Consider the following 12,493-nt stretch of genomic DNA (forward strand, 5'->3'; position numbering starts at 1 on the left):
AAAACTGTATTGCCTCCAAGGGAAGACCAGGGGTCAGAGGAGGGGCCCTACCGATTCTCTCTGAAGAAGGGACTCAAAGCTTTGTGGGTTCATGCGTCTGACCAAGGCTTCTCCCTAATGGACCTCCATAGCTAGGATCATCCCCTTTTTCATCTGAGCACATCCTGAGACCCACAGAGTTGTCTCCTTGCTTATGCGTACTTGGGCCTCGACACGCTGAACTCAACACCGAGCAGTTTGAACCGAGGGGTGTTATGTATACTCGTGAAGAGAGATACTTCCACACGCTCTCACACACAAACACACAGATTTACACATATACAGATCTTGAAAATCCCAGCAAAGAGTCAAGAATAGTCACATTTAGAATGGTGAGAGGGTCTGTGCATAAACCCCACCCCCAGCCCCCATGGCCATGCACATGGAGTCTGTGAGGGTCCTGTCCTCCTGGTTTACCTCCGCAGACGCGACTTCTTGGGGAGACTTCGCATCTTTCTGGAAATCCTCGTTTATGCCTCTTTATTTAAAGAATTCATAAATTACTTGTAAGTTTTTAAGGTTTTACACATAAATAACTCGGGTTTTAGGCCTGGCAGAAATATCAGTAAATGGAAAATACTGAGACACAATGGGTCCCAATAATATCTTTTCTCCCAAGTAGGGAAAACCCCTTCTCCTCAGGGAGTATGACTGTGATGTTTTGGAGGCTTCCAGAATGAGTATGTATTCTCTTCAGAGCAGGGAAGGGGAAGCCCAGAAAGCTCTTCCTTCTCTATGCCTCGTCTTTTCTCTCGTGCCTCAGGTCCCCTGGAACACGTACACCTGTCTCTTCCTTTCGTCACCACAAAGAACAAAGAGGTCAACGCAACGGCAGTGCTGTGGCCCAGCCAAGTGGGCACCCTCACTTACGTGTGGTGGTACGGGAACAACACGGAGGTGGGTCCGCTCAAACTGGCTGAAGGTAAAAAGGAAAGGAAAGGGCTTGTGTAACCCAAGAGTCTACGAGTAGTCCTGGCTCCGGGGACAGTATTCTCATCGTGCCCCAGTAATGTCATCAGCGTGTTCCCTCTGTCCCTCTGTCTCTCTCTCACCACACCACCCCTGCCCTTCACCTATGCCTTCCTCTGTGTTAACCTTCTTCTCCAGCTGGCCTTCCCTTTGCAAAGGGCTTAGCAGCAGCCTGAGCTTTATACTCTCACAGCTTAGCAGAGAAAATAAACTGACTTTCATAGAAGTTCTAACAGAAGTCCCAGAATGGAGTACTATTGACCAGGCCTTCCCAGTGCTCAGGGTAGAAAGAGACGTGTTGAAGTCAGTCTCCTTGGAACCATATGGACCAAGAGAAGGAGGAAAATGGTCCCCCAAAAGGGGAAAAAAAATAGATACCAGACTGTCAAAAGCAAAAATACTTACCACAACCTGGCCCCCAGATGGCCTCTTCCCTTGAATCAGACATGGCCACTCCTTTCTCTCAGCTTTACCCTTTCCGTTTTCCCAGAACACACCCTGTGATCAAAAGTCAACAGCAACTTTAAAACGAGCAGAGACCTTAAACTTCATTTACTTTAAGGCCTTCGTTTTTCAGATGAAAAAATTGGGGGGACACACACGAAGGGATTTCCTCCCTCCTCGTTCATCTCCACGAGGAGGCCGGATCCAAGGCCTTCCCACTCCCATGTGAATTTTCCTTCCCCTGATACCAGGCTGAAAGCTCCATTTTGAACTTTATCATTCTCACAGATTACAGTTTACCTCCAAATGTCAGTTAAGGCGGTCTGGGCGAAGGTCTCCCCAAAGGACAGTGGCATGAGCTGCTCAGAACAAGAAAGCCTCATCTTAGCTCTTCAAAGAGAGTGCATCCTATCCCGACATAAATCTTTTTCTACCCCAGAGCTGAATGTTGGCTCTAATAGGAGTCATAATTTTGCCCAGGCCCAGGGAGGAAACCTCTCCTCACCCCAGACCTCCTACTTGCCTGGCAGGGGAAGGAAACTCTCACATCTCCTGCTAATTTAACTCCACTGAAAAGAAGCTTTTTAAAAATTTCTTCTGAAACTATCCATGTAAATGTGGCCTAAGTTAGGCCCAGTACCCACAGTGGCAGAGGAGAAATCCAAGTTATTTGCGTAAAACGTAGTGTTGGAAGGGGAAGGTACTAAACAACTTTCTTCTGTGTCTCTTTTTCTTTAATGTTTTTTAACCTGACAGCAGAAAACCAAATTCTCAACAGATTACGTTGAGTGGGTTTTTTATGCTGGGCGTTAGCCTTCCCTCTGCTACATAGGGAGCTGGTTACATGAATTTAGATTTTTAAATTAATTAAGACAGGAAAGAAATGTTTGTAGGGAATGAGTGGAGGGAGGTCAATAGGCTAATCATCTTTTCCTCTACGACCCCGGCGTCGGATTATGTCACAGGCACGACTCCAACTTGTAATATTTTTTCAGTCCTCAAACCACTGTCCAATTAGTACTTGTTTCCATAGCAGCTACTTCCAGAAACGGCTGATAGGGCCTTTCAGAGGAGTCAAGCCACACAAGGCCACGTGTAATCTAACGAGGACAGTTTTGGTGTCCATGCTGCTGTGTTCCATTGTAATGTTCTGTGACTCGTACCCCCTAAAGATGACCGACTGCAAGCTTGGAGATTCTCAGTAAATGCCCCCTACATCTGGATTAGCATGAGCTGCCTGTTTGGGTCTGCTTTGAGTACTTCTTTGTTTTAAGAGACCTGCTAGTTATAAGTAGGCTGCAGATAGAGATCTGTGCCACCACTAAGCAAGGCCTGTCGATCTCCCCAGCCCTGAACCAGGATGACACCGAAAGAGAGGGTCATAGTCACAGGGAATGGGCAGAGTCCCTTGGGGTCATGGCTCTCATAGCTCCTTTCCAGCCCAGACTTGAGATAATGGGGAAGCAGCTGGAGCCACTTGCATGGGGGCACACCAGGAAGAGCCTGTGCTGACTTAAGTGGCTTGTTGGTGGCTCAGAGCTCGTGGCTGGTCTCATCGGTGACTGAGCAGCTGTCTCCTCACTCTGTGCCCTCTCCTGTTTCAGCCTCTGATCACCTTGGAGGGGAGCATATCATTCAAGTTTACTTCTGAAGGGATGAACACCATCACAGTGCAGGTCTCAGCTGGGAATGCCATCCTGCAGGACACGAAGACCATCGCGGTGTACGGTGAGTGCCTGTGTGCCTGCCCCCTTCCTGGCTCTCCTTGCTTGGCCTCCCCAGGCTCAAGTGAGGTAGTGTGGTTGTAGGCTACCAGAGGCCCCCAGGCCTCTACCCAGACCACAGAGGGCAGTGGTGGAGAAAGAACTGAGTCAGGTCTGGTCTCATCCTCTGGGGAGGATGTGGTTCCCCAGCATAGTTACGGCCCCAAGACCCCAGCAGCGTTTACTGGTTTGTGTTTTGAAAGGGGCTCTTCTACCCTCACTCACCTGAGGTGGGATAGGATGAGTTTCATTACATGTACAGCTAATTCATCCCATTTGGTATCTTGGTGATGGTTGAATAACGAAAACCCATTAGAAAAGGAAATAGTTAATATTGAGCCTTTTTTAAAAAAGTTCAACTTGAAGAGTCTTGATTATTAAGAACAATCTACCAATATCTAAATATTCCAAGAATCTCTTCCTCAAATATGTATCATCAAAACAAACAAACAAACAACAGCAACAACAACAAGAAGAAGTCTGCTTGAAGGGCGACAACAAGCAGATGCCACGTATCGTCCTGGACTGGATATTAATTTGAACAAACATCTATACAACCTTCTAATCAGTTGGGAAGTTGAATGTAGTCAGTATTGCACGGAATGAAAATTTACTGAAGTAGAAAAAGTAGGATCCCTGACTGAAAATGGGGGATTAAAAACAGTTTCTACAAACTGATCTCATTTTGGTAATTTTTGTTTGCATGGAAAGATGGTCAGGTATGCAGAGTGTTATTAGTGGATGATAAAAATGTGAAGTGTGCTGTTAATATTAAAGTGGTACCTATGCATCATGGAAAATTAAAGTTCCACATGGGCTCTCTGTACTCTCTCTTCTTCCTGGAGGTCATGGGTATCACTGATGGGCACTGACCCATGACCCATTGCCCTCTCACCAGTGGCAGGATTTCTTTCTTTTTATGGCTGAATCATATTCCATTGTATGTCTATACTGTACTTTCTTTATCCATTCCTCTGTCTGTGGACACTTAGGTCATTTCCATATCTTGGCTATTGCAAATAATGTAGCAGTGCACATGGGGATGCAGATCTCCCTTGAAGTTAGTATTTTTGTTTCCTTCTTATAAATACACAGAAGTGGAGTTTCTGGATGATATGGTAGTTCCATTTTTAATTTTTTGAGGAATCTCCATGGTCTTTTTCTATCTTTCTTGATGGTTACATTTCAAAGAGATGGCTCCAGGTTCCTGAGAAAGGCATTCCTGGTTTGGAAAAGATGTGTATCTCAGAAGAGCAGAGAAGAGATTTATAATTTCAGGTTTTGTAAAGTAAATGCTGGAAGAAAAGGGATGTCAGAGGCCTGCAGTCAGGAAGAAAGTTGTCTAAAACTTAGTTAAGCTGAGGCGAATATTAAAGGCCTTACAGACAGACTGAAGGAAGGATTATATTTGGGAAATGGACAGGGGAAAAACTGTCCACCCCAAGCCACCAAATGGACTGCAGGAAAGAAAATCTGGTTCATCTAGTCTGCATTGTTTCCCTTAATTTGCTTCAGGGCACAGGTTTGCTTTTAAATACAAAAAAAAAAAAAAAAGTAAATGTGTAGAATTCATCTGCCTCAGCAGCTGCAAACACACACACACACACACACACACACACACACACACACACACAGAGTTGGCCCTTGAATGACAGAGGTTTCAGCTGCAAGGGTTCGCTCATATATGGATTTTTGGGTAGGTACAGTCCGGTACTAAAAATGTATTTTACCTTCCTTATTATTTTCTTAATTTTTCCTTTCTCTGGTTTACTCTATTGTTAAGAGTACTGTGTATGATACATGACATACAAAATATGTGTTAATTAACTACGTTGTCAGTAAGTCTCCTGGTCAACAGTTTGCTATTAATAGTAAAGCTTTTAGGAATAATTGTGGATTTTCAGCTACCAGGGTGAGGCATGGCATCCTAAACCACACATTGTTCAAAGGCTCAACCGTGTGTGTGTGTGTGTGTGTGTGTGTGTGTGTGTGTTTATTACTGGTGTTCACCTTGTTTAGTACTCCCACATGCATCCCCTGCTTTTTGAGTAAACTTAAGTCTAACACTCCGGCGTCCTGCTACTGAGCTAGCTAAGTTATTACAGAGGGAGCCACGTTATTTTTCTATTTGTGTCTTTTTATTAAGATAAACAGCTTCCCTTACACATGATGTTTCCAGTTTGGTAAAAGGTTTGGGGAGAGTGAAAATGACATCAACTTACATCTTTAAAGTGAAAAGTTAGGACTCAGTGGCTGATTCCTTGGGACTCCCATTTACATGCTACTAATTAAGATGCATTTCATTATTCTCCATCAGAACTGAAGTGGCGATGTTCATACAGGTGACCAGTGTCTCATAAAATAGTCAAGCTGCGAAAAATATGTCTTTGAAATAGGCTAACTGCCATAATACACTCCTTATAATTTAAGAGTCTTCAAAGCCTGTGTCTGATAAGTCTTTAGCATTTTTAGGAAATGCGCAAGTGGGCTTTTATGTTTTCTGAATGTATAATCAGCATTACCCATGTCACTGAGCCCCTACTGAAACATGAGGACATGCTTTAAACAAGAAAGAGATGTTTGTTGAATAAGTCAATGCATAAATTACAGACAGCCTCCAGTGTTATGTAATTATTTATTTAACAAATTTATTAAAAGACTAGCTAATAATCAAAAACCTACCATGTGCTTGGTATCATCCCACAGGACCAGGAACATGGTCTTCTTGTCCTTGCTGACCTTATGTCTCTGTGTGGGGGACAGGCTGTAAAAACAAAATAATTTAAGTGGCAAGAAGGGCAAAGATGACAGATAGGGTCATATGATGAAAGGTGTCTGAGGTAGCAGAAGGGAGGGTAACTCAGGTTGCTAGTGGCAGAGTTTCTCCTGGGAGACACTGATGGATGATGAGAAGGAGCCAACCATGCCGTATCTGGGGGAGTGGAAGTGTGCTCATGTGGGAAGGAGCACGGCAGCATGGAGAGGTCCTGGAGCACAGAGGAGCAAGGAGATAGGCAGCAGAAAAAGTCTGCCCTGGCTTATGTGGGATGATGAAGGCCGTGGTTAAGAAGTTGATTTTTTTTTCTAAAAGCCACTAGCAGGTTTCAGGGCAGTGACATGACCTGACTTGTCCTGGGCTGAGTTCCCCATTGCTGGGCTCCGAAACCCATCACTGCCTTGGGCCAACGCCATGCTTCCCAGGTGCTGACCGCAGCTACTGACCGAGTGTGACAGACATATTAAAGCAGACTCATTCCTGGCATGCAGGGGACTCTTCCTTTGCTGACGTGGCTCAAGGACTCCCTGACAGTCCTGCTGTACCTTCCTCACACTGCAAGGCAGCCACCGAGCCTTCCTCCCTCTCTCCCACAAGTGTCACGGATGCTTCTGGGGGCTGCAGTGCGCCCCCTCCTCAGCCTCCCAATCTTCTCCTCCTAATACCCTTACTTTTGCAATCTTATCCTACTCTTGGAAGGACTGAGATGAACTCAGGGATACAGAGACAATTAACAAATTCTTGGAGTTAAGGAGTTTAAAATTCCGTGAAGTAAAACTTCCATACAAACAAAACATAGCAACGGAATGACTATAGGAATAATTATAACCATGGAATCATGGTTATAATAATCATACAATCCTAATGATAATGGGAGTGTGTGCCAGACACAGTAGGGCCATGAAAAAGAACACTGAACCGTGGTGGAGGCAAGTATGCCATCGGTAAGTGCTCGAACGAGAGCTTGAATATTGCGTGCATGGCCGAGAGAAAGGGTGTGCGTCCTGCAGGAGGGACAGAGTGCAGAGGCCCAGGGTCACACGCCTGAGGCGCACCCAGGCACTCCGGGGCTCTAGTGTCCTCAAGTGCTCAGTTTAGCACCGGGACCAGCCGGCAGAGGCCACAGAGTGAGGCATGGGCCAGACCTGGGGCTCTGGTTTAGTAAATGAGGGCTGGGGGAGACAGATTCCAAAATAACTAGTAGATTTGCCTTCTAGAAGGCTCTGTTTGGTGACTGTGGAAGAAAAGGGCCCTGTGTTAAGGCTTTGCATAAAATATCTAACATGCTTTTGAGGAAACTAGTGGACTCTGAGTCATCACCCGACTGTTGTATCCCCAGAGGAATTCCGATCCCTTCGCTTGTCCTTCTCTCCGAACCTGGATGACTACAACCCGGATATCCCCGAGTGGAGGAGGGACATCAGCCGAGTCATCAAAAAATCCCTGGTGGAAGTGAGTGCGGACACTTCCTTCTCTTCTGGGGCCCATTCCCTCTCTGTCCTCCACGCGCTGCAAGTGAGGGGCTCATGGGCCAAGAACTGCCAGGAAAGAGCCGGAGCCCCTGGGAGATCTGTCAGGGGCCCTGCCGTCTGCGTCGCTGATCCCAGCACGGGCAGACACAGCCTAGGTGCTCCTGGTGGGGGGATGAACGTGGGGACAAACACACGGTCCTTGCGCCTTGTGAAACTTCTGCTTAGGGCAGAAACACATGGGAATTTGTGACCATCCTCTTCCTACGGCAGGGTTCATGCTCAGCTTACTAGCAAGTGCACAGTCAGCCCCAGGGTCCCATACTGAAGGGACCCGGCAAGAATACCATTAGTGAGAGTCAGCCCGAGACGGTCAGTCATCTCTCTCTGCTCCTGTTCTTTCAAAGGCATGTCTCCCCCGCCACAGCCCCAAGAGGATGGCTTTATTGTCCTCATCCTGTGGGCAAAGCCGCTGAGGTTCAGAGAGGTTAAATAACTTGTTTAGGTCTCACAGCTGGTAAGTGATGAAGGCGGCGAAGTAAAGTGAAGGTTCTGAGTCCAGGGTCTGGGCTCGTGCTGTGAAGCCCGGCCCCCTGTGGTTTCCAGAAGAACGGCGAGGTGGTGAGTTTTATCCCTGTCTGAGTAAGCACATCGCCCCCTACAAGCAGACACTTTCATGAGTGAGGCCAGGAGTGGAATAAATGCTCGTGGAGCGGCTCAGATTTATGGTGCAAACCCAGAAAATCAAAAATGAGCTCTCTCTCCAGGACATCTTCTTAGCCTAACAGGAAAATCAGCGCAGGGTGTTTCATACATCGTTCCCTGGACCCAGCACTGGATGCCTTGAGGCACAAAATGCTGGTGGGATAAAGGCATTCAGGTAAAGCCTGCTCAGAAAACAGATCTCACCTCCAGCCTGTTGGCAAAGGGCTGGCCTTCTCCATACTCGTGCCACGGTCTCTGATGACAGTAATTTCACACTGATGGTATTCCCCAAACTCTGCTCAGTGCTTTGCATTTTTTAGCACATTTAATCACAAAAGAAGTAGCTTATGATGTAGCTGCTGTAATCATTCCCATTTTACAGATGAGGAAACTGAACATAGAGACTTCAGGGGTTCCGGTCACGGCCACAGTTAAGAGTCAAACTCTGGAGTCAGTCTGCCCTCCTGGTTTCCTAACCTCTCAGTTCTACAGCCATCCTTTGCTTTCTTACATGGAGAAGCAGGGATACGTGGAACAGTTGGGTGGAGAAAGGCTGCCCCTAAATGCCACCTGGCCTTTGTCTTGGTGACAGCATCCATGACCACCAGGGGGCGCATCGACTAACCTGCGGGCACCGTGGGAATCACTCCCTCTGCCCTCGGAGCTGTTGATCCCTGGTGTAACTACTAGTTTCTCTCCTCTGCTGCCCAAGAGAGAGGACGTCCACCCCTCCGTGAGCCCACAGCCCCTTTCCTTCCACCTGTAGCGTTCCAGAGATCCACGTAGCTGCCCGATGCCCTCGGGTGACTTACCAACTAGGCATTAGCTCAGCAGTGACCAGTCTTCCAGGCTGCTCTCACTTCATGTTTGTAGTCTAGGGATCATATCCCCTGGGCTTCTACCTTTCCACCATCTGTCCAGAAGCCTAGAAATTACTGCGCATCAGTATTTCCAGGCTGCTGCGTAGCATAATCAGCTTGACACAGAATAGACCATTTGGCTCAACATCTCTCAGGACAGGGTGTGCTGGGGCGGAGGGGTGGAGCCCTTCCACTTGCAAAGGCTCCTTGTTCACCGCATCTCAGGAGGCAGCGGACCCGGCCCTGGTTCCTAGCCTCCCACCCTGTCTTTGAGATGAGCAGTGCACTTGGCTACTTCCTGAGGTACCGTACTGTCCAGCAGACTCGAATAAACCCTCCCAGAAGTACAAGCCAATTTATTTGCTGTTTCCTTCCTTTTTCCTGGGTAACAGAGTGGGGTATAAAAGCAGTTACCTTTACCTCACCAAATGGGGTTTTTCCGTTCACATTTCACAGTGAAATCTTTAATCAGACGCCATTCGAACAGCATTCTTGGACCTGATGAGGACGATTCAGACATAATCTCTGAGATTAAATCAGGGAGGGTCCTAGAACAGTATGTTAGCTGTGACGGGGGCTGCTGTGTGCTAAGTATCAGGCGATGGGAGGCAGTAGAGCACTGCTGAGGGAGGGCTTCGTGGTCAGAGCCAAGCTGCAAGCTCTGCGTCCCCACGCGCTACCTAGATGGCCTTGAGCCACTGTTGACCCTTCTTACCTCTGCCATCTGTTTGGCAGAAAGCGAGGCAGTGCCCACTTCCCTCAGGGAGAAAGCACTCTCTTAGCCCCCGGGTACCAGAAGGCACCACCTGGGAGTGCCACCGTCACAGGCTCCAGCCGCCTTGCCCCATGCCATGTCCCTTTCCAGGAGGCTCGTGTCCTGTCTGCCTGCTTGCCTTCCCCACCCTGCTGCCCTGCTACCTGCGGACCACTCCATGCATCCTCCCCACCTCTTCTGTGGGACTTATGTGAGCTTCTGTCTCTCTCTCTCAGGCCACAGGCATCCCAGCCCAGCACATCCTGGTGGCGGTGCTCCCTGGCTTGCCCACCGCGGCGGAGCTCTTTGTCTTGCCCTATCAGGATCCATCTGGAGAAAACAAACAGTCGGCTGAGGACCTGGAGCAGGTGAGTCCCCCAGGTGACGCTCAGCTTCCACAGGAGTCCAAGCCACACCCCCGCTGGTACCTGACCCCCCAGCACGGCGCTCTGGGGGATCCGGGCTTGAGGGTGAGAGCGCTGGCCGTTTGTGGTCCTCTGTTCGCACCCAGAATCTACTGATTGGAACTACAGCCTCACAGTCAGGCCCGTGCAAGCGTGGTTATTGGAGGCGGTGGCTCACCTCCTCAGAAGGTATCTTCATGCTGTAGATGAGAGCGCTGACAGGGAGTTAGACACATCGGTGGGAAAACGGGCCAAGATAGTAAGTGGGGAAGAAAGCAAGTGGCTGAATAATACTTGGAAGTCAAACCCATTTACTCCTTTTCTGACTTGGATCACAAAAGTGTCATTAGAGTCAAACGACATGTGAGGCATGATACTGTTTTTAAAAGGTATGACTTTTATACATACCCTGAAGCCTCTGTATCTCCACCAGGCTAAGATGACCTGCTCTGTGTTTATAATAAATGAAGTCATCTTGGTTCCAGACCACCTCTGCTGGCTGTGTGGGGTCCGTCTTTTCTTCATGTCCACTGCCTTCTGGAGTAGCTGACTCTGTGTGTGTGTGTGTGTGTGTGTGTCTCCTGCCCCTGTTGATCTCTTCCCCCTGCCTTTGAACTTCAAAGGAGTCTTTAATCTGTGTAGTGAGGTTGATTATTACCTTGTTCTTCTACTTTCTCTTCTTCCTCTTTCCATTCTCCTTCCCCTCTCCCTTCTTCATCATCCGTTCAGTTAAAATCATCAGTCTTGGTCTGGATACCCTGCTAGAAACTACATGAATTTGGTTTCTCAGTGCTTTCTGGCAGGAAGATTAAAAAATAGGATTCTCTTCTCAGACTCTGAATAAATATTGGCTTTCTCCCCTCCAGTATGTGGAGTTTTTCAATTTGTTTACAATAAGCTCGTAATCTAGTCGCACGATCTCTCGTCTTTGAAGATGGCTTGAGAACCTCCTATGACAGGCTTATTAACAACAACCCCAAATTACAGCCTGGCTCACCTCCTAGCACACACCCTCCTTTCAACGGTGCTTTCTCACTTGGCAGAAGGCTCACCTTGGTAATTTTCTCCACGCGCAAGTAACGTAGGACAAAGCTGTCCTGGAAAGCCCTGGTGAACTCCATCTCCTCGCGAACTGCTGTTGAAGAGCCCGCCACAGGTCATCCTTCGGATTTGCATCTGACCCCACTCAGCCCTGGCACTCGGCTTCTATTTTCCACAAATTATTATCTGCACCTGCAACTTTGTGGGAGAACGAAATGGATTGCTTCTTATCCCCGCCCCGCTGCACACCTGCGGGGGAGGTAGATGAGTACCTAAGGGCTTGAGGTATGAGCACGTGCAGTCGTTCCTTCTCTGGAAATCATGTCAAGCTTCCACGAAACTCAGGTTATAACCCTTTCAGGTACGGAAGAGAGTCAGACTTAGAACCAGCTGATTTCCGAGGCATCCCATCCTCTGGGCATTTCTGTTTCTCACACTTACAATTGTTTTTTGTTTTTTTGTGATTTTTTTGTTTTGTTTTTGTTTTTGTTTTTTTTCTAAAAGATGTTTTCTTGAGAAATCTAGGAAGAAGAGGGGTATGTTCCGTAAAGCTTTTTTTGCTTGTGTAGGAATGTATCTTGTTTGGACTCTTCTCTGGAGCTCTTGCTCCCCTTCATTCTCTCTCTCATCTGACTACCCACCTCCAAAGACACGCTGAGAGTGGTGGACTGACTCTCTCAGGCTGCCTGGTGTCACTGATGAGCCACTGAGTCAGAGGTCTGAAGGCTGTGTGACTTAGCACCTGGCACACGTTGTAGGGAGACCAGTCTTTTTATTAGAGAGAGCACAGGGGAGTGGGGCACCTGGGGGGCTCACTCAGTTAAGGGTCTGATTTCAGCTCAGGGCATGATCTTGGAGCAGGGCATCTGCTTCTCCTTGTCCCTTTGCCCCTCCCCTGGCTTAGCTTCCACCCCCCGCACCGCCCCGCAAATAAAATCGTAAAAAAAATAACAGAGAAGTGGAGAAATTAAAAAACAAAAAACAAAAAAACAAGTTTTTAGCTTTAGCTCTGATATCCATTGTATCTATTATTTATAGACAAAGTAATTTAGGACTAGAAAGGTCATGTAAACCAGCCAAAGTGACACAATCTACAATGCCCATTTCATACGGTGTTTGAGAGAACATTCAAGACATGACATGCAACGTACTTGACTCCTAGTAAATGGTCAGTAAGTGATAAGTACATTCTGGATACATTTGTTGCCATCTCGAAATAGGAAGAGGATATTCGGAAATATGGGAGTTTAAGCTTATGAAAGAGACTAT

The 12,493-nt window shown here is 47.4% G+C and overlaps 1 protein-coding gene across 4 annotated transcripts in view; it reads left to right on the plus strand.

Moving 5' to 3' along the window:
• The window catches only part of SORCS1 (sortilin related VPS10 domain containing receptor 1), a 497,774-nt gene that overhangs the window by 457,452 nt on the left and 27,829 nt on the right, over positions 1–12,493 (plus strand). For all 4 annotated transcript variants that reach the window (XM_032880513.1, XM_032880527.1, XM_032880538.1 and 1 more), the window contains exons 20-23: positions 803–936; positions 3,057–3,180; positions 7,331–7,443; positions 10,016–10,147. In XM_032880513.1, the coding sequence (XP_032736404.1) occupies positions 803–936; positions 3,057–3,180; positions 7,331–7,443; positions 10,016–10,147 (503 nt within the window). The remainder of the gene's footprint in view (positions 1–802; positions 937–3,056; positions 3,181–7,330; positions 7,444–10,015; positions 10,148–12,493) is intronic.

Source organism: Lontra canadensis, unplaced genomic scaffold (genome assembly GCF_010015895.1).
Source record: "Lontra canadensis isolate GAN:19392208 unplaced genomic scaffold, GSC_riverotter_1.0 scaffold3, whole genome shotgun sequence".
NCBI classification, from domain to species: domain Eukaryota; kingdom Metazoa; phylum Chordata; class Mammalia; order Carnivora; family Mustelidae; genus Lontra; species Lontra canadensis.